The sequence below is a fragment of the Pteropus alecto genome, unplaced genomic scaffold (assembly GCF_000325575.1).
Source record: "Pteropus alecto unplaced genomic scaffold, ASM32557v1 scaffold87, whole genome shotgun sequence".
Taxonomy (NCBI): Eukaryota; Metazoa; Chordata; class Mammalia; order Chiroptera; family Pteropodidae; genus Pteropus; species Pteropus alecto.
In genome coordinates this window covers 22,662,670-22,683,081 of record NW_006443225.1, presented here as the reverse complement: position 1 = coordinate 22,683,081, position 20,412 = coordinate 22,662,670, and the positions used below count along the sequence as shown (strand labels likewise).

Sequence of the window (20,412 nt, the reverse complement as noted above, 5' to 3'; positions counted from 1 at the left end):
TGCGGCCTGGCGGCCCCCGGACCACGCAGCGGGACGACGCGCGTCCGCGTGTGTGCTGCCTGCCGCGTTCCGGCTGTCCCTGTGGATCGCTGACAGTTTGACACATTCGTGTCACTTGGATGTCGTTTCGGCAAGTGAAGCATGAACTTACCTCCGTTGACGTTCGGAGCATCTTCCTAGACCTCCGAAGTCCTGGGAGCGCAGGCGCTGGCGGCCGCAGGCACGGGCCCGGTGGGCGCGGGCTGCCGGGTGGCCGCGGCGTCTCACCTTGCCCTCGCGGTGTTCTCAGGTGGCAGAGTGGGCGTGCGCACACGCCGGCCCAGGTCGCACGCCGCCAGCGAGCCAGCATTTAACTGCATGGAGGGGAGGAACACGGGTTACAAAGGGGAGCAGAGTTTGCCACCCCAAAATATGCCTCTTTGGGATATAGACTGGTTAACTTTAAGAAACTGCAGACAGGGAGAAACTCCGAAAAGCGAAGAGAAGTTAACTTTGTAGGGAACACTTGCGTCTGTAAGTGACAGGCCCATCTATAAGGGTGTCTCCGTCACTGTGCCGGGCCTGCCTGCCTTGTCAGCGGAGAAGGCCCGAGCTTAAATCTGTGTGACAACAGTTCCCCTGTTACTGTGCTTTTCCTGGCAACCTCCCATAACTGTGTCCACCCCCAACATTTTGTCTTTAGTCGAAGGTGCTATTTAAGGGGATGGCTTCCACCACTTTGGAGAGTTACTCAGTGTTCCTGGTTCTCTCCTACGAATGCAGGAGGTACACCCGTTATTAAACTGTCATTTTTTTTCTCCTGCTAATCTGTCTCATGTCAATTTGGTTATTTGTCTGGCCAGGAGAACTTTAAGGGTAAAGGAAGATTTTTCCTTCCCAACTTTTACCACTCATTTCTGTGTCTCTGCCTGTACAGTCAAGTCGTAGGCTCTGTTTGCATTACTGCGAGATTAGAGGAAAGGAACGTAGAAAGCAGTAGTCAGAGGCAAAAAATGTGAGAAGAAAGATAAGTCAAACAGTATTGATCGAGGTTTGCAACATCATCGTAGAAGTTCCAGAAAGTAAGAACAGAGAAAAATGGTTGGGTGAAACTTACAAGAAAAGAAATTTCAGAACTGAAGGGAGACGTGAGTGTGCAAATGTGTAAGACCTAGTGAGTACTGAGCAGGAAAAGGAAAAGTCTACATATAGGTGTTTCATGAAATTTAAGGATAGCAAAAATAAAGAGACGATTCTGAAGGCTTCCAGGAGCAAACACAGGTCTTCCATAAAGGAGTGAGAACAGGCTGGCAGTAGGCTTGTCAACAGGACTGGATGTTAGGAGACAAGCAATGCCGTCAAATTCCACGGGAAAATGACTTTGAAGTTGAAATCCTATACCAAGTACAGGGACGGAATGAAAAATGAAATAAAACATACACTGAGAAAGCTTTACCTCCAAATACTCTTTTTTTTTAGGATGTTACTTGAGCATGCGGGCTGGCAAAACAAGCGAGTTATCCAAGGAACTGGAGCATGTTGGCTTTGTGAACAATCGAACCCATTCAGCAAAGCAGTGAAGGTAAGTCCCAGAATGACAACTGCGCAGCAGGCCTGAGAGCCACCCATCCAGACCGCGAGCAGACCGCAGGGCTGTGAGAAAACATCCTGGGAACGAAAAAGTCCGTGGGTGCGACCGTATCCTGAAAATGTGGGAAGAGCCTATTGTATTGATGCCATAAAAGTAGACAATTCAAGACAAGTACAAAGGCTGTTGGAAGTCCTGTAGGGGTGGGGGCAAGTGACAAAAATATACAAAAAACAAGGCTAGTCATAGAATGCAGCTTGCCTGAGCAGAGAACGGTGTTTAGATCTGTAGATGCTGATTTCCAAGTTTACATCCGCCTGCAGATAAAGCAGGAATCCCTTGTCCCTGGTTACGAAACCGATTACATAAGTGTTAACCATGATACTGTGGAGGAGCAAGAGGTGACGGTGGCTGTGGCATGCAGCATGCTTACCTGACAGTGACGCGGTACGGCCTGCGGGTGAAACGAAGCAGGCGTGGGAGCACGTAATCAGTGGAAAAGCCCACAGTAGTGATGACGTGTTATAGAATTGTCTACTTCACGTAGCTGCTGTGCAACGTTCGCTTCCTCCCACTAGAGGAATCTGTAAGATAGGGTTGTTCGTTTTGTTCACTGATGAAGCTTAAGTGTCTGGAGCAGTGCCTAATACATGGTTAGCACTCAATAAATATTTGTTGAATTTCAGCGGCCCCTGAACATTTAGCTCCTTTTCCCCACAAAAGAGAAGTGTTCAGCCATGTTATGCAATATGTGTTTGGAATGTGCTAGCATTACACGTGGCTTAAAGTCTCCTTGAGGTTATAAATCTCCCCAGGCCAATGTCCTGTCTTCCAGGGCAGCGCTTGGCTATCTGGGCTGGGAGTCAGAAGATCCTGGCTTTAGTCTCGCCTTATCTGTTAAGTAGCTACACAATGTTGGGCAAGGTACGTTCTTCACCCCTCAAAGCCTCACTTACGTAATCTACGGAAGGAGGTGGCTGTAAATGAATTCCGAATTCTCGTCCTCTTATGTCACACGGTGTTACCAGTTACGAGATGGAAACGCAATGTTAATTTTGTGGTGTTTTCTATTTTCACATGAAAGCAGTTGAAACATGCAGCTGTCTGCATATTTTGAGTCGAATCTAGTAGAGTGGGTAAAAGTTACCTTCTTGGGAATCGGATTGTCTTTACTTTAATCCTCGCTGAACTGCTCCTTACCTGTGTATGAAGTTGATTAACGTCTCTCATCTTCAGTTCCCTCTTCTATAAAATGAATATTGTACCAATTTCAGAAGGCATTGTTATGTGTACTGTGAAATTAAATTAGTGCATGTAAAAACATTTACTGTAGTGCATGGTTCATGGTAAGGGCTCAGCAATTGTTAGCTATTAACTTTTTTATGAAATGTTAATCTTAGTGATAGTTTCTATTGCATAGTTTGCAGAAATAAATGAAGACCAACCAGATCAGAAAAGCAAAGGCTGTTTATTCTGAGCTTGCCATAGAGATGGAGTCAAACACTGTCATTTGCATTTTGGCAGAAACTCAAAGGCAGGCTGACCGTGGGAAAGCTTTCAGTGGAAAAAAGAGAAGTCTTCGGTGTGCCCCGCTGGGGGCTGCTGGCAAGCGGAAGCTACAGGCTGGTTAAGTAGAGTGAGGCCCCCTGGTTGGGGGTGCGTGTTTGGCCTTCTGTGCTTAGTACTAAGTTGGAAGCGGGGACAGAATATAGGGAAGCTGTCAAATCCTGGATTTTCGAGGCCGACTGTCACAGAGGTTATTGTTTAGCGTCCCAGATTGTCACTGGAGATAGCGATCTGGCCTCCTACAAGTCCGACATAGCCTGGCTTCCTGGACATTTTATTGCAGATAAAGGGACTGGTCTCCTGGGCAGGCTGCTGCAGGTTGTGTGCCAAAGTTCTGTTTTTATATATAGTCTGGCCACGGTCTGTTTGCATATTCAGTCTTTCAGGTTCATAAGAAAACGGTAAAATTTTCATTTTTTTCATGGAATTAGGCTTTCTGATATCTCAAAATAATATTAAATGTAGGGATAGTTTAACTCAATTCATAAATTTACAATGACATTGTAGTTCTAGAGTTTGTTCCAGTTAAGTGTTAACTTAATGCCAGAGTGAGATTCTGTTTGGCTGATAGTAACTAAGACTTATTAGCAGTTGTCAAGAATATGGACCAGAGAAAAATGAATTGCTTTAGTTTTTTTTAAATCAAATTTATTTAATTGATTCAAATATTGATAGTTTGTTGGTATAAACCTATCCAGTCAGCATCTTGCAAAGTGCATTACCTTCCCTTAATCCGTTTTACCCATAAAAAGGCTTAGAACAAATATAACGATAGATATTCTCTACCTAATCTTCCTCATCAAGCGTGTTTGCCCATTAGATCAGAGAAGACTCAGATTCCCACAGAGGTGTTTTTGGAGAGAGACTCACTTCCTACGTTTCCCTCCAGAGGCTTCAGAACTTCAGCGTAGGCCTCGAAATAGGATCGTTTCATAAGAACGCTGCTGTTATTTTTTTCATGTTAAAATGTAGTTTTGTTATTTTGCTCCTAGCTGTATTCTTTTAGTTTTAAAAAACTATTTGGCCTCCCCAGTTAATCATGTGGCTCTCGGAGTCTTCAGAGGTACTTGCCCACTCACAGCGACGTATTCGAAGATTCTCTCGCCTGGCAAGCTTCAACTACTGTATTTTGCACTCATTTCCTATAAATTTGAAAGGAAAAGCTATTATGTCAAATACATCACAGTTCAGATTATTTGGAAAGAAAACCTGAATACCTGTCATTACGTAGTTTATTCTTGATATATTCCAATGGTACAAGAAGAGGAATTGTTAATCTAGCATTTTAAGGCATTTAAAATTATAAAATTATTTTAAAATAAGACAACCAATATTTATGTAATGGTGATATTATCAGATATGTAGTATTACTAAAATAACAATATATCTGTCCTTGTTCTTAGTCTTAAAATAGATTATTATAAATCCCCCAAATAGTGGCTTGAATTATAAATGTAAACATATAGTTATAGCTTAAATTCTATTTTAGAATATGTACCAGTCATGGCAGTTAAAGCAGTCATTCGCTGTAACTCAAATGTTTGATAGGGTTGTTCTTTTGGGGGGTTACCAAGGAATGTGCTTATTCGTGTGTATTTTATGTTAATTTATGAACCATATTAGAAATCAATTAAAACTCATGCTAAGTGTATCAGAAATTTAGTACGGCACCCAGGGCTCAGGACCAGAGTTTGGAATCAGTTTCTGTAAAACACATCCAGCCTCCTCCTGTAATGTGGGGAGGGGGTGCTAATTTTCCTTCCTGTATGAAAATACTATGTATATGCAAGAGTTTACCTCCAGAGTTAACTAACAAAAGACGCCAGCACTTTAGATAAAGTAATGAGATAAAGGAGATTTGAAATGAATCTACTCAGTGTTTCTTTCCTTATGAGTATGTATTTTATTGGTAGAAAGATTCAGTTTGACTCCTTTACAAATCTGTCTGTGCTTATTTAAAATATTGTCTTCTTTCATTGTGATTTATATTCCTTTCTTTCTTCCTTATAAGTATTATGTCAAAATATCTTTCGGATACTATATGGCATCTTTTTTCCTAGTCCTTGGTGAACAAATTCTTGTATTTGTTGTGTCTGTTAGTACTTTCTCGCAGTGATTCATTTCCTCAAGTGGATTAGAATGTCCAGCTATAAATTCATCTTGAGCAGGGCTTGGTTTGGGGGTTCAGGCTGTGTACTTGGGATGTAGGATCCTAACCACATTTGCGTCTGCCCAGACTGGACGGGTCTCACCATTAGACCAGTTATCTGTGAGCGTCATTGCAGCTGAGCAGACACATGGATTGGACCCCACAGCGCCCCCCATGGGTGACTTCCTTTCCTCCCAGGCTTCCTCATAGTCTCCTAGGCAGGATCAGTGCTGAAGTTTTTCCATTTTATGGAAAAGTCAGCTCCTTAGGACTCCTGATCATATGCGGGAAGTTTAGAGTTAGGTCTCTCGTCTGGGACACATTTCATCCATGTTTATCAGAGTCCCAGCACCCCACTCTGTCATGAAACTGGTTTCAGCAAGTCCACTGGCTAGAAGGACCTTGTAATTTATCATCTCAATCAGGACACTTTGAAAATGGGGAGGGGCATGATTATTAATTACTCTGAGGCAGTAGATGTCAACCAAGCCTGCCCTTAGCATGCCTGTACCTGTGCGGTGACACTTCAGTCACCCTAAGGGGCGAGCTATTTTGGCTTCCGCTTCTGCTCATTAATCATGGCCCCGCGTTTTCCATTCCTTTATTTCCACAGTCTGGAGGGGTCACGGCGCCCCACCCGTCACCAGAAGTGTAAGCACCAGGGTCCACTGCCGCCGGCACACGGTGTGTTCGACCTCGTGGAGTGCGGGTGGCCTTCTGATTCACAGACAGTAAAATGTGGAAAATGTGTACTGTAGGACCAATGAGATATTGTCTGTAATGGTAACAAAATTTTAACTGCTGATATCTTTTGATCCTCTTGCTAGCAACAATCTGTTGCTAGGAGTCTATCTTGAATAAATAATGATAAAGGCAGAAAGTTCTGTGTACAGAGATGTTCACAGCAATGTTATTTATATATGTAAAAATTAAAATATTTTCTGTTTCTGGCAACAGGAACATTAAATAAACATGATAAATTCACTCAGAAGGCAAAACACAGATATGCAGTAGGACTTCATTGCTATATATAAAAAAATACCCAGAACTTAGTTTGCAAAAGAATACATCAAAATGCAAAATGTTATCTATCATTAAAATAAAATTTTTTAGAAGTCATCATTTGTGTTAGGGTGGTTTGGGCTATGTTTTTGCTGTTCAGTATATTGAATCTACATTTTCTTTTTAAAATTACACATTTTCTAAAAGTATATACTACTTGTATTGATTTAATATTATTTGGTGTTTTTATTTAATGAAAATCTCAACCGCATATTGTATAAGACGGTTTTAACCTTTAGGGTTTTTTTATTATCACATGCTACAGGCATTTTAGTGATTTTAAAAGCCCGTAAATAGAAAAATGTTTATCAGAAGGTTTAATATGTCTATTTCTTCCCAAGATTTTTAGTCGACCCCAAACTAATTCTTTCAGAAACTCAGAAGATAACATTTCAGTCTGAAAGTACCCTTGCAAATTGATTAGTTCAAGTCCCTTTTTAGTTCCGAGCATTTGTCTCTCCTCGGTGATGGGGTAGCAAGGCAGGTCATCACTGGGCGGTGTTGCCTGCCTAGTCCTGACCGCGCGTGGACTCAGGGACTCAGCGCGTGGACTCAGGGACTCCTCCCACCGGTTCTCGCCTGCGACACTGTCGGTGTCACCTTCCCTGTCTCTCTCTCCGTTACAGTTCACGAAAACAGCAGCCAGGGATCTGAGCCAGGCCTGTTGTCACACCTCCTCGTAAGTACATTCGTCTCCCTGTGTGGTCTGGAAATTCCAAACCCAAGAGCCATCAAAACAGAGAAGGGCATGAGGTGTGCTTCAGAATCTAGGTTGCTAACGACCTGTCCTGGGCTCAGGGAACCAGAGTGTTATGAATTATCAGCGTGTTGGCAACATCCGTGTCCAAATGCAGGTATAGAAACACATTCTGGCGTGAGAGAAGATCTGTCTTTTACTCACACTCTGTTATTCACACTGACATTGCTTCCCATAGTGTCTGGATTAGCTAAACAGTGGTATTTTTCACGTACATCAGTTCAGTGTGTTGGCGTCAGCGTGGTGTTAGGATCTGGAGTCACGTGGTGGACTCTGCTTTCTCGCCCTTGGTTCAGGGATCCCTGGCAGGTCGTTGAAATCCTCCAAAGCTTGGTTTGCCGGGTTGTACATGAATAAAATGACAACATTTACGGGAGGAGAGATCAGGCCTTTGGGCGGATCGCTGTAATTTGCCTCATGGACAGCGTGATAAAACATCTCTACCTCTGGTCTAGAAACTGCACACAGGCCGCCATCCTCCCCGCCTGCATTGCGAAAGAGACACCTGCCTCATGAGTAAGGTCAAAGTTTACAAACTGGTTTTGCCAGGAGAGTGCTTGGGGACAGAAAGTACGCGGGGACACTGTGTGCTGTTGTGGCTGTGGACATGCAAAGTCAGAAGCTCCTCCGAACGTGGTGGCCAGGGCACCGGCTGCCTCGAGGCCGGCGGGGAGGGGCGTGGCACGGCCCATGACTTCACATGCGCTGTTGCCTTTAAGTCTGCGAGGGCAGGTCGCCGCCCCGTGGTGGGTAGCAGTGTGGACATTGGGCCTCGGGTCCAAACTATGATAGCTTGTGCCTTTTTAATGGGGACTGTCACTATACAAACTTCCAGACTAAACGTCTTTCCATTTTAACTTGACGGGAATACAAGCTTCTCCCAGATGCTCCACTGTGGAATGAGAAGAGCAGCCTGAGCAGCTGCAGCTGAATAAACTGTGCACCTGGGTCAGAATGAGTGTCAAAAACTTCTGTCTCTCCATTATTAGATGAGCCATGTGAAGCCATACCTCACCCAAGTCAAACCATTCCCAGTAGAAAATATTTTACAAGGAGAATATTGAATATTTGGTTTTACAGAATAGTTTTAAAATCTTAGGTGTTTATTAACACTGGTTTCTGAGTTCCCATGAATCTTCTTTTATTTCAAGAGTTTCATGACACCCTCTCCCCTGCAAAAAGAAGAAAAGGAAAAAAGGCCAGGAAGGCGGCCCCATGGGCGAGTGGGCCCCGTCTGACTCCGGGGCCGACTTTCCGAGTCAGCGGAACCAAGGCCAGCTCACTGGACGTGACGCTGCCCGCTTGGGCCACCTGAGCGCGGCCTGGCCCCGCGTCCGGTTAGACCAGCGACTAAGCAGCAAGTGGGCATTCCATTCCAGGGTGGGCCGGGTGACCTCGCGCTCCTTCCCCAGCTGTGGGACAGTCACTTTCAGCTCAGCTGCTGGGAAACAAGGAAGTTTCTGCTCTGTGAAAACTATAGCTCAGGATTTTTTTTGGGGTGGGGGAGCGTTTTGGCAGGACTTTTATTTATTTTTTTAAATTTTTTATGCCTACAGCACCCGGTCTTCCCAGGCGGTCTCCCATCCAAGTACTAACCAGGCCCGACCCTGCTTAGCTTCCGGATCAGACGGGATCGGGCTCGTTCATGGTGGCAAGGCCGTAGACCTTGGCAGGACTTTTGTTGATTGAGAAAAAACGAAAAAATTTTCACAATGTGCTTTATTTGAAATATTAGGTATTTCTGTATATTCAAAAAAAATTTTTTTATTAAACGTTTATGCTTTGTTAAGTACCAGAGATATGAAAATCAGTATTTTGCTTTCCTCACGGAATGCACAGGTCAGTGCGTGGACATGTGCGCATGGTGGGTACATGGCCATCGCAGCCTCTGACCCCGCAGGGACCTGGGCTGCCTCTGCCGTCCCTGCCAGTGCGGACACCGCCAGTCCGTCTACCTTACAATGTTACTGAGGAGGTGAAAATACACGTCTGCAAGTGTTTTAAACACGTCTTTTAGTAACGTGGCCCAGCATGTGATCTGCCTGAATTGTGTCCCTAGGGTTAGAGTAGGGGGCGCTCGCTAAAGGGAGGGGTCCAGGCTCCACCCCACACCTGCCCTGTAGAGTGTCAGGGAGCGGAGCCGGAGCTGCGCTTGGTAACGGCGTGATTCTCAGCACGTCGATTCGAAAGCTTTGTTTTATTCGGGTGTTTCACACGGTTATCATCAGGCCGCTTGGGACCCGTAACCTGCCTAGGTCCTCGGCATGTAGGGGAGACAGGGCCCCCTCCAGTTACCTCTAAATCTCGTTCCCTTCTTACCACTTCACGTTGTTTCTTACACGGAAGGATGAAGTGGATGGAAAGTACTGTTTTTGTCGGCAGGAGACACTGACTCTTGTGAGAAACGTCACGTGAGTGACAGACTGCCCCGAGCCGGGCGGGGCAGACCATGGGGGGTGGCCCCTCGACTCCTACCTGCTCCTCCAGTCTCCCTCCAGAGGAGCCCCCTGCCCCCCACAACTAAACAGACGTTTCGACGGTGGAGGACTTGCACGTGACTGACTTTTCTGAGAGTTCGCTTCCGTAGCTGAGCTCTCGGGCCATCACGGTTCCCACACTGTGTCCCTCAGCGCCCTCAGACTCACGGGGCTCCATGGGACATTTAAAGTTCCAAGGCAGTGTCGTCTGTGCAAAGCCCTAGCTCGAGGTGGCTCACAGTTCTGTAGAATGTGCTGCATCCCTTTCTGTTATATGACATCTTTATGAGACCATTGTAGCTGCCGCTGTGATGAGAAGCAGTTACCGCCACGTGTAACCAGGAAACGCAGGCGGCGTCCAGCCTGGTCCACGGTCTGAGAGGCTGCCCAGTGCCCAGCCAGCTCGCACGTCCCTGCCGTCAGTGACAGCGGTCCTTTCTGGGCAGAGTAATAGTTCTTCTAATTTATGGGCATTGTTTTTCCAAACAGTGACTATGTTAAGACGACACACATATCGATCGCGTTGCTCGGACTCGACTTAACCTAACCCCGAGGCGTTCGAAACGGTGCGACGGAGCCGCGGAGTCTGGGAACTTCTACATTGGTTGACGGGAGAAAACAATCTGATTGGAACTTTAAACCCAGTTAAACACGTGTGTTCATAGAGAAGCCGCTCATGTCCTCAGCGTCGGAAGGCAGCGGTGGCTACGCTGAGGGCCCAGACGTCCTGGGCCTTCCCGGACACGACGGGTCAGGACTGGCGGGGCCCGGCGGTGGCCTGCGCACGGCTGTCCTTCCTGACGTGGGACCGTCTTCCCGACATCCCTGCATCCGCCCCACACCGTTCTGACCTCTTGGACTCCCCCTTCCCGGGACTGCGAGCCTTGGAGGGACAGGGATGTGGAGAGGGAAAGGCCGCCCACCTCCCCACTTGCCACTGGCTTGCACCTGTCACTCAACACAGAGATTATTCAGCACATTATTATTATTGCATTTCTGCCTCTTCTGGGACTTTCACTTCATTATTTTTCAAGAAACAAAAGTAAAAACCAGGAAAGACTTGGTTTCATTTGTACAGTCTGCTCTTGCTTGGTGACAGGCGGCCGTGTGTGGGACATGGGGCGACAGGCTGCCTTCCTGGCCTCTCGTCTTGTGAGACGGGCATAATGCCTGCTGCAGAGAGTTGCCGACAGGACCTGCTGTGCATGAGGCAGGTGGCACGGGGCTGGGCACATCTGAAATGTCCAGGAAGCACGGCTCTCCCGCCTCGGGCCTCCTGCTAAGCCCACCCTGCAGACGCCGTCATTCTCCTGTGGTCACGGTTTCAGTCCGTCACAGTCAGCCGCAGTTTGAACATACCAAATGGAAAGTCCCGGAAATAAACAATTCTTAAGTTTTAAATTCCACGCCGCTCTGAGTAGTGTGATGAATCCTGCTCCATCTTACCCAGGACGTGACTCACCCCTCTGCCCAGCGTCTCCACGCAGTATGCACGGCCCGCCCCGGTCTCGGAGCGGCCATCTCGGTGACCAGAGGGACTGTCTCGCTGTCGCAGTGCTGTGGTCGTCACCCTTATTGTGCTTCATGTCGGCCCCAAAGCCAGTCACGTAACTATTATTACAGTGTATTGTTATAACTGTTCTGTTGCTATTGTGCTAACCTCTTGCTGTGCCTTATAGATCGAATTGCATCGCGGGTGTGTATTTATAGGGGAAACATGTGGATCTGGGGTCTGGTGCCACCCGCGGTTTCAGGCACCCCCTGAGGGTCTTGGGCGTGTCCCCGCCGATGAGGGGGCGGCTGCATCTGCATTTATAACACCAGGAAGCGGAGCCCATGGAACGTCTCCGGCTTGGAGACGGCCATTCTGTCTCTTCCGCCTTCTCGGATGAACTGTTTTGTCTACGAGTTGCTTGGCTGCTTCCCGCTGCATCGGGAGGGGCTCCGATGATGGCACTTGACCCTGTTCCGTGGGAGGGGGCCGCACGCTTGCCCTGGTTCTCTCGGCGCCCACACTGCCGTGCGTGCTGCGGAGGACACATTTGCTCTGCGCTCTCTTGACACAGCTCTGAGCTGTTCTGTCTTTGCTCATACTCAGAGTCACCTCGTCCCTCCTCTCGTTTTTCTCTATCCAAAATTTACACCTCCCTTTAACTGTGCCGCGGTGGCGGTGGCGGTGGCGGTGGCGGTATAGTGGTGAGCATAGCTGCCTCCCTCGAATTGTGCCTTTTCCGATCATCCCATCTTTCTGGGGTTCTCCCCAGCCTGCACCCCCTCCGCAGCTGTAGTCTGGATGCTCACGTAGCACGTGGAACATCCTGTCACCTGAGGCACATTTTTAGCTCCAGTTCTGTGATGATCTGCAAGCGGGTCTCTGTGAGACTTGGCTGCGCAAATCCAGGACTACTGCCCCGCACCCCCCTGCTTCTGTCCTCATTGCACTGGGCCTTGCAGTAGTAAATTCTTAACAAATTCTTGCTGAATACTTTGGGTCGATTGCAAAAGATTCAGTATGTGACATACTTGGATAAGCACAGATAAAGGGAAAAAGATAAAATGTCAGCTAGTGTCCTAAACGAATTCTGTTCATCTGTCAGATGGGAAAAGTTTCCCCCAGAACTGATTTCGTTAGAGTGTGTCTTGCTAAAACGAAGTGAAAGCCTTTCTTCATCTTCGGCTTGTGTTGGTCTGAAGGAGGAGATGAGAGATGGTTGGCCCCTGGGTGAAATGCCGCGACACAATCAAGTCGATGGTCAGCAAAACAGAGGCTGATGTGCAGCACGCCCAGTGCTTAGAGTGAGTCGGGCAGCGCTTCGTGCCCTGCAGCCATGTCAGTTCACGTGACCCACACGCTGGCCATGCAACGCAGGTGTATTCTCATTCCTGTTTCGTAGATGGGGTCACCGAGACAGTGTTTCGGAGACCTGCCTCCAGTCTAGAGCGGACGTGTTAGGCCAAATAACAGCCTCCCGAAGACGTCCATGTCCTCATCCCCAGACCCTGCGACTGTCACATTGTCGAAGGGGCTTTACAGGTGCGATTAAGTTTAGGATCTTGAGATGGGGAAATTATCCTGGACATCCAGGTTCTTAAAAGAGGGAGGCAGGAGGGTCCGAGGCAGAAGAAGGAAGTGGCAGCAGGGAGCGGGAGCCGGAGCTGGCGCGGTGCGCCCCGGAGCGGGAGGACAGGCCGGGGGCCGAGGCCGTGGGCCCCTGCGAGCTGGAATGCGGAGGACCTGGCCGTGCCCCGCAGCCCTCCGAGGAACATGCCCTGCCCGCCGGGACGTCTCCCCCAAGCCTCGTCCCAGACTTCCGGCCCCCAGGGCTGTCCGAAGAAGTCTGTCGTTGGAAGACACTGAGCGCAGGACGGATGCAGCGTGTGCATCTGTTCCCGAGGAGCTGGGTCTGCAGGGGAAGCGGGTGAAGCTGCGGAGACAAACTGTTCTGGGCGCTGCGGGGGGAAGGGCGCAGGGAGGAGGGCGAGCTCAGGGCGTGGCCCACGGAAGAGCCGCGCGGCCCTCTCAGGCCTCGTCCCCACCGTGAGGCTCGGCGTGGGCGGCCACCCCAGCCGTCTGCGCCTGGCCTTGTCGCCTGTGAACAAGGATGGCGTGCCACGCCTGCTGTGGGACGGAGGGCGGCGGCCGAGGTCTGTCGCCCTGTCCCTTCCCAGGCCGAGGTCTGTCGTCCTGTCCCTTCCCAGGGCCCCGTGCCCTTTCCTTTGTGCCTCGGGGTCCTGCGTCCCCACCCGCAGGCGCACGCTCTCTCCTGTGCCAGCGCATTGCAGGGTCATCCTGCGCTGGGTCAGAGCACCCGGACGCGTGGGTGACCATCCCCAGTGACCTGGGGCTCTTACTTTGGTTATGGCTCGTCCCTTCGCTAGAAGTCAGGCTTGTGAGAGAATATGTGTGATGTTACTATCCTTTTTACTCTTATTTACAAGGCTCATTCCATTCTGTTATTTCTATGAGGCCTTGAATTTTATTTTTGTTCAAAACCCAGTAAATGTTTACTGTCTTCTAAAACTTTCATCTGTTGTTTTTTTTTTTAACAGCTTGAGTCCCAGTTCAGTCCCTTTGGCCGTAAGTGGCGGTTCGAAGATGGAGGTCTCCCTCGTTTTAAGGAACGCGAGCGTCACCAGAGGTGAGCTCGTGGGCCGCTCGCCGTGCTGGCGGCACAGGGGTAAAGAGGGTGGCGCGGGGCCGAGGGCCGGGCCTCGTTGCCGGTCGCTGCGCTCACGCCCCGGGAGACGCCTCTGAGACACTGGGCTGGCACAGCTCAGGCCTCGCGTTCCAGTCTGCTCTATCTTGGACCTTGGCAAAGAGCGAGCCCCTTCAGGAGCTTTCAGGGAAGTGTGTGTGTCATCTTGACAGTGGCGCCACAGACACAAAGGCGTTTTTGTTTGCTCCAAACACCGTGAAGAGTGTGAGAGCTAATGCTTTCGGTCGCTCTCATTCTCCAGGAGAAATAATGGTGCCGGCCTGTTCGGAAGCCGCTTTCACACAGCGCAGCGGGCTGCAGGCCGCCCTCGCGGTGCCGTGACGCCCGCGTGCTGTGACGTGCGGGCTCTGAGAACGAGCAGTGCGTGCGGGCCCCTCTGGTGGCGATGATGCAGATGCATCCAAGGACTGTGACACTCGCAGTTCAGCTCAGTTGCTTGTAATTTCATTAACTTACTTCCATTCTACTTAATTTTATATAACAGGTATTTCTCGAGTCAGGAAACATTTAGTAAAACTATAACTTGAAAAGATTATTTACTAAAAGATTCTATATTAAAAATGGAAATTCTAATAACCGAAAACGCCTCATGCGATCATAGCCTAGTGTGAAGAAGATTTCAGCTCAGTTTGTTTGTATGAGGCAGCCCCTCCCCGCAACGCGCACAGACGCTCACACGTGCCAGCTCTGTTCCCAGGTGCTGGCCTGACCCCCAACCCGTCCGCCTTTGTGATGTGTGTTTAGTTGTCCCAAGAGATAACATGGACCTGGCTGGGAGTTTTGCTTTCAAAACAACTCATCTGACCTATCGGCTGTCTCACGCTTTGTATCTATAATTAAATATAAGAAAATCACAAGCCGCAATAGGTACCGGAACAGAAGCATCTCGGACACTCACTGTTTCCATAGCACGTGGCTGAAATCTCTCCACAGTCTTTCTGGGACCCGCTCGTACAAACGTAGCACCCTGATACTGTGAATGTATGTTCTTCACTGTTGCTAAACTGGTTGGTTCTCTGTCAGACACACCCTTATTTCTCCCTCCCTCCGTCCCTCCCTCCGTCCCTCTCTCCTCCATCCCTCCCCCGCTCCTTCCCAGACTGGCGTGCACCCCTGCCCTTCTTGTCAGCACCCTTGAGGATCAGCTCGGACCCCACTCCCTCAGCAGACGTTTAGCTCAGGAAGCCTCGCAGCGTGCGGAGCATGTGCCACACGCATCCCTCACTGCGCAACTTCAGCACATGCTGACGGGGGCGGGGCGCCTCAGGGGGACCACCGTGGGCTCACCCGAGCGGGGCAGAAGTACTCCCTCTCCCCCTTGGGGTGCCCCTGTGTTCAGGGTGGGGTGCTGTTCACTGGAGGTTACCTGGCCACTGTCAAAATATTCCCCCAGACTCCGATTTTGCCGAAATGAGTAGGTTCTGATACTTCTAAGAATGTGACACCATAAAAGTTATTTTTAGATTTTCTTATGTTTAGGAAAATTGAGCATTTAAAATTAAGATTGGTAAAAATTGCCAATTTTTATTACTGAGGACACAAAAAATAATGTATCTTGAAATTTCACATAATTTATATCTTAGTTTTTTAAACACTTGCACATCTATCATCTTATTTCATCCTTCGTACAAATTCACAAGCATTATTTCTCAAGTGGGCATTAGGGGGCCAGGAGTGAGTCTCAGAGAAGCGCCCTCAGCTTCTCTTTTCCGTAGGTACCAGGGAGCCACGAATGGGGGCCTTCCTGGTGTCCTTGTGATTTGTCCCTCACTTGGGATGGCCCGAGGAAGGTCTTACTGCAGACACCGTGCTGGGTTAGATGTCTCTGCCCCTTCCTGTGCCACAGCTGTTGTCAAAGATGCGAGTGTGGCGGGGGAAGGACACGAGGGAAGGGAGCCAGGGCCAGGTGGGGAGGCTGACGCCGGGAAGGGCGCGCGGGCAGGCCATGCGGCGGGGCAGAGGGACGTGCCGTCGCGGGCTCACTGCCAGGAAAGAAGGGGAAAGAAGGTTCCCCTGCGCGTGTGGGATGCGTTCCAGGGGGCGCCGGGCCATCAGCAAGGGGAGGGGAGGCGGTCCCCACTAGGGTCAGGAATTCATGAGTCCCTGCAGATGCGCACCACGCAGCAACACGCCGCTCTGGGAGCCAGTGCTAAGGGGTAGCCCGCCTTGTCCCCAGAGGACTGGGGAGCAAGCTCCTCCCGTTTCGCCTCTCACGTACTTTCGGACAAGGCCTTGCGTTCAATGTAATTGAGCTACTAAATTTAATTACCACTCTCGGATACTTACTGAGAACCTGTCATTAATACCCCCTGGACAGTGGAGAAAGACTGATTGCAATACAGGAAAATGATGCCTGCCCTGGAGAAGTTCACAGCCTGTAGGAAGCAATGATTCAATTGCAGGTGCCTCTAAAGATGGTACAGACTTCTGACGGCCACTGGTAGGATATCATTTATTTTCAGGGCATTGTGTCATGAAACCATTTATTTAATGGATTGTTGGACACCAGAGAGACAGGCCGGTCACCGGTATTCCCCGATGCTAGTCTGATGACTTCGAGAAAGGAAATGACATGACTGAGGCATGACTTGTGCTTCGTGAGTTCATGCTGACTTGGAGTGATCACCGCTTCCCTTTTCCCGTCTTTAAGATCTGGAGAATCTTACGCACCTTCCTAAATGTTTGGTTGCCATCTGTATTTCATTTTTAGTAGGTTCAGAACTTCCTAGAATCTCTCTGAAGATATTAAATACATTTTAATCCCGCGTTTTATTTCGTGTCGTGTTTTGTATTTTCTCGGGGGAGCTCTGCTTATGGAGTTGAGTGGTTTTCTTCCAGCTTCTTGGCCGTTTGGTCACGTTTGTAGGTGAGACCCGTCCCTGAGCAGCGCTGGTGGCCAAGACAGTAAGACATCTCATTTGCCTGGCTAGAAGCACAGGTGTGGGTCAGATCAGCGCTGCCTCCAGGACGTGTGTGTGGCAGAGGGCAGGCGTGCTTTCCCGTAACCTGGGAGCATGGCTGTCCGCAGGACGTGCAGCTGTCCTCCGCCTGCGACGAGGCCCCGGTTCTCTGCACCTGCCGTCCATTTTGGAGTCTCGTGTGAAAACACCCTGTCCACAGTGTGAGCACGTCGCCATCAGCTTCAGGGGGCACAGAACAGGTGCTGCCTCTGTGAGCAGCCTGGCGCTGTCCAGCGCGCGCTCCTCCCCGCCGGCCTCTGCGTATTCTGCAGAATTCTGCTGGGAAAACGCATTTTCCAAGTCCTCTTTCCTGGCTCTGGACATGGGGGCAGCTTGGCTCTGTCCCCCGTCAGCACCGGTCCCCCCAGAAGCTCCTCGCTGCTCCAAGGGACCTTTAGCAACAAACCCCTTCTGAATTTTCTAAAACGTATTTAGATGCATTGACGTTTCTGTGGGACTTGGGAGGACGTAAATGCATGTATTCGTCCCGCCAGCTCTGGCGAGAAGCCACCCACTCTTCTTGGGTCCCTGGCGATTAGCGTTCCGGGGGGGGCGGCCACAGCCACCATGCGGCATGTGGCCTTCAGAAGGGAGTCTCTGGTCTGGCCCTGAGCTGGCGCGGCCTGTCGTCTCTCATACCCGTCGTTCCCTGCGGTTCCCCCAGGGTGACGGGCGGCAGCCCTCTGCCCACGCGCGCGCCCCGCAAGGCATCGCACTCGCACGCCGGGCATGGTAAGCAGCCTTGGCCTCCCTCACCTGCCACGGGGACTCCGTTTCCTTCGGTGTGCTTGTGCCGCCCTCTCACGTGGGAGAGAAGAAAGTCAGGAAGCTGTGACGTTGGCTAAGCGTTCGCCAAGGATGGGGAGACCCTTGTCTTTCTTACCTCCAGCCTTTCCTTCTTTTCTCCGGGCTAAACTGATTTCCAGCCTCTGCGTTCCTGGCACTATTCATCGAGGTCCAGCCTCGACTCCAAGTTCGTGATTTCGTCCCTGGCCCCGTTCCTTCCCCATCCGCCGGAGGTCTGCGTGTTGAAATAGCTCGCTGCACCGCGTTAGTGAGAGCCGGGTCGGAGAGTAAGTGCTCATTGCTGGCGCGATACCCAGTGTGGCCAGTGTGGCCAGCAGACTCTGGACAGTGCCCTGAGGCAGCTCAGTGCAGCAGCTCTCCACTGGGGCGCACTCCCGCGTCACTGTCACCAGAGGTCCCTGTGACAACTGTGCTAACTCTCCCCAGGCTCTTTGTGGAGCTGTCCTCCTCCTCCCTCGGCTTCCTCATTGCTGTGCTCGCGACGCCCGCGCCCCGTCTGGCCCCCGTCTCCCCTGCTCCAGCGTCTCCTCTCCTTCCGACAAAGGCTGTACTCTTCGCGACATCCAAGTAGCTACTTTTATGGAACTTAATGCTGAAATTGGAAAGGAAAGGAAGCGACCAAGTCCCAGCGGGCCAAACTGCAGGGTACTCCACGCTCCAGAGGGAGTGGCAGGCGTGACGGGCCCTTACTGACCTGCTTCCGACTGCGTTGTAAAGCGTTTCGTTGCCGTTAAATCAGTGAATGCAGTTCACAATACTAACGATGGTTCGATGGTTCGATGGTTCGTAAGTCACGGCAGGGCTCCGGGGGACGTGCGAGGTCTGCCTGGGCGCCCTGCTGTGGGTGGCAGGTCTACTGTCTGTGTATGTTTCACCTCTTCTGATCACGCGAAATGGATTTTATAGGGTGCCCTCCATGGCCCTCAGCGAGGCTGGTTAACGTCCTAGTGTGCGTCGGCGTGGGAGATGGGGCTGGTCGGGCCGGCAGTGGTTGTAGCTACGGTCTGTTTTCAAATCTTGACCAGTTCTTAAAAAAAGTTATTCGAACACATCTGTATCACTGTAACTGAATGTGTTTTTATCAGTAAAAATGGCAATTTTTTTCTTAGGATGACTGTAATCCCTGTTCATTTATTTAATTTGGAAAATACAGACAAGGAAATGGAAGAAACAACACCTTTAATCCCATTACCCAGAGGCAGCCTTTGTTTGTCTTTTTCTCCATTTTCTACCAAACGGCATCATATCAAGCATCCCATCTGTAACTCGTTTCTTCCACATAACAATAGTTAATATCTTTTGATATCAGTATTTATCTAAAACATGAAAAGGTGGTGATCCTCAAACTCTAGCTTTCATTACCATGAAACTAATGAAACTTAACCTTTAAGGCCACTCACGCACCCTGGAACAGGCTGCACATGTGTTCTCATAGTCATATGTTTTTGTAAAATTTGCAGAAGTAAGATACTTTAATTTTTTTTCCCTAAAGAGAGCCCTTCCAAATTTTAGAAGCTTTAGGTCACACGAAGTCTGGATTTTTCCCTGATGGTGAGTCCTTTGCTTTCCCGTTTCCATTCATTAACAGACTTTTGAATATGTCGTATGGGCTGCGAGGTTCTGGGCCCCCGGGCGTGTCAGTGAGCAGGGCTGCAGGGGAGTCGAGCTTTCTTGGCGCTTCGGCTGCGGCGGGGGAGGTGGGCAGCAAACGTCAGCAGCAAGTGCTCGCCTGGTGTGTTAGCAGGTGATGCGGGCTGTGGAGGCGGCAGGGAGGAGGGTAAAGGAGACGGGGCATTTGGCAGAGGCGGAGGTCAGGGAGAACTGAGAAGGCGGGGCAGGCTCGTCCTCAGAGAGAAGAGGACATCTGTGCTAGGACAGAGCCGTCGTTTTCAAGGTCATTCAGACATCCTTTTAGCGAGGTTAGCTTTACAGGCATTGCGAGTTCTTCATGATGACACACTACTTTCCAGATGACATAATTCTATAGGCGATATCCGTATACGTCCTGAAATTCTTTGCCTGCTTAAAGGTCTGTGTTTTACAGTTGGTTAATGTGATGAATAAGACCACATTATGAAGTTTTACCTTGAACCGAGATTAAATACATATAGGCCACAACTGGTTGAAGATTTTGTTTTAAATGCAGTTTTGCTTGCTAACAACGTAACGGTCATACTAACATGAAATTAATAGGTTTTAAATGGAAATTAGAGAAACAGCTGTCCAGATTTCTTGACCCTTTCACAATGTTTTACAAGAAATTCTGTAACCTCGACTTTAAAAATACATAATGGAAGACTCATTTAGCAAGCTCGGCCCACAGATGGTGAGTCTGATACTTGCCACAGCTGCAGAGGCCCACCTTTGAATGACATGGGGGCTCCCAAGTTCAAAGGTCATGGGTGTACATCGTGAAAAGCAAACAAACTCATCAACATAATATAGTTTCTACTAAACCTAAAAATTGGTGGCCCTTTTAAATAAGCCTATTTTTACAAGGTATATTGATGCATCGTTTATATATAAAATTCCTGGAACGACGCAGCAGATTGTTAACAGTACTTATTTTTGTGCTCATCTGTACCTTTTAACTTTTTCAATTTTGTGCACATGTTGCTTGAATAAAGATGTAGTTTTTATATTTTCCATGTTTAACCTCTTCTTCCTACGCAATCTCAGATACAGTCCTCACGCCTGAACTTGATGGAAAGTGTCAGGGCGATGTCTTTCTCCTCACTTCCTGGGGACGCTTTTGGGCAGTTGTCCTCCTTCCATCCCTTGACTGTCTGTAACTCCAGTTCTCTCAGTCGTGCGTGGCCTGAGGGACACGGGGACACCCATTGCCTCTCT

General features: G+C 49.4%; 1 protein-coding gene and 1 pseudogene across 16 annotated transcripts in view; one reads left to right on the top strand and one right to left on the bottom strand.

Moving 5' to 3' along the window:
* Window positions 1–20,412, top strand: part of LOC107196541 — a 58,144-nt gene that overhangs the window by 1,040 nt on the left and 36,692 nt on the right. For 2 of the 16 annotated variants that reach the window (XM_025041194.1, XM_025041191.1), the window contains exons 1-4: window positions 7–220; window positions 1,459–1,561; window positions 6,971–7,023; window positions 13,629–13,717. In XM_025041194.1, coding sequence (XP_024896962.1) covers window positions 120–220; window positions 1,459–1,561; window positions 6,971–7,023; window positions 13,629–13,717 — 346 coding nt within the window. In that variant the 5' untranslated portion in view covers window positions 7–119. Of the gene's footprint in view, window positions 221–1,458; window positions 1,562–6,970; window positions 7,024–10,067; window positions 12,375–12,472; window positions 12,613–13,628; window positions 20,207–20,412 lie in introns of those variants that run through there. The other 14 variants (XM_025041193.1, XM_025041192.1, XR_001517967.2 and 11 more) reach the window with 13 other exon arrangements.
* On the bottom strand, window positions 8,649–8,766 carry LOC112472755 (annotated as a pseudogene).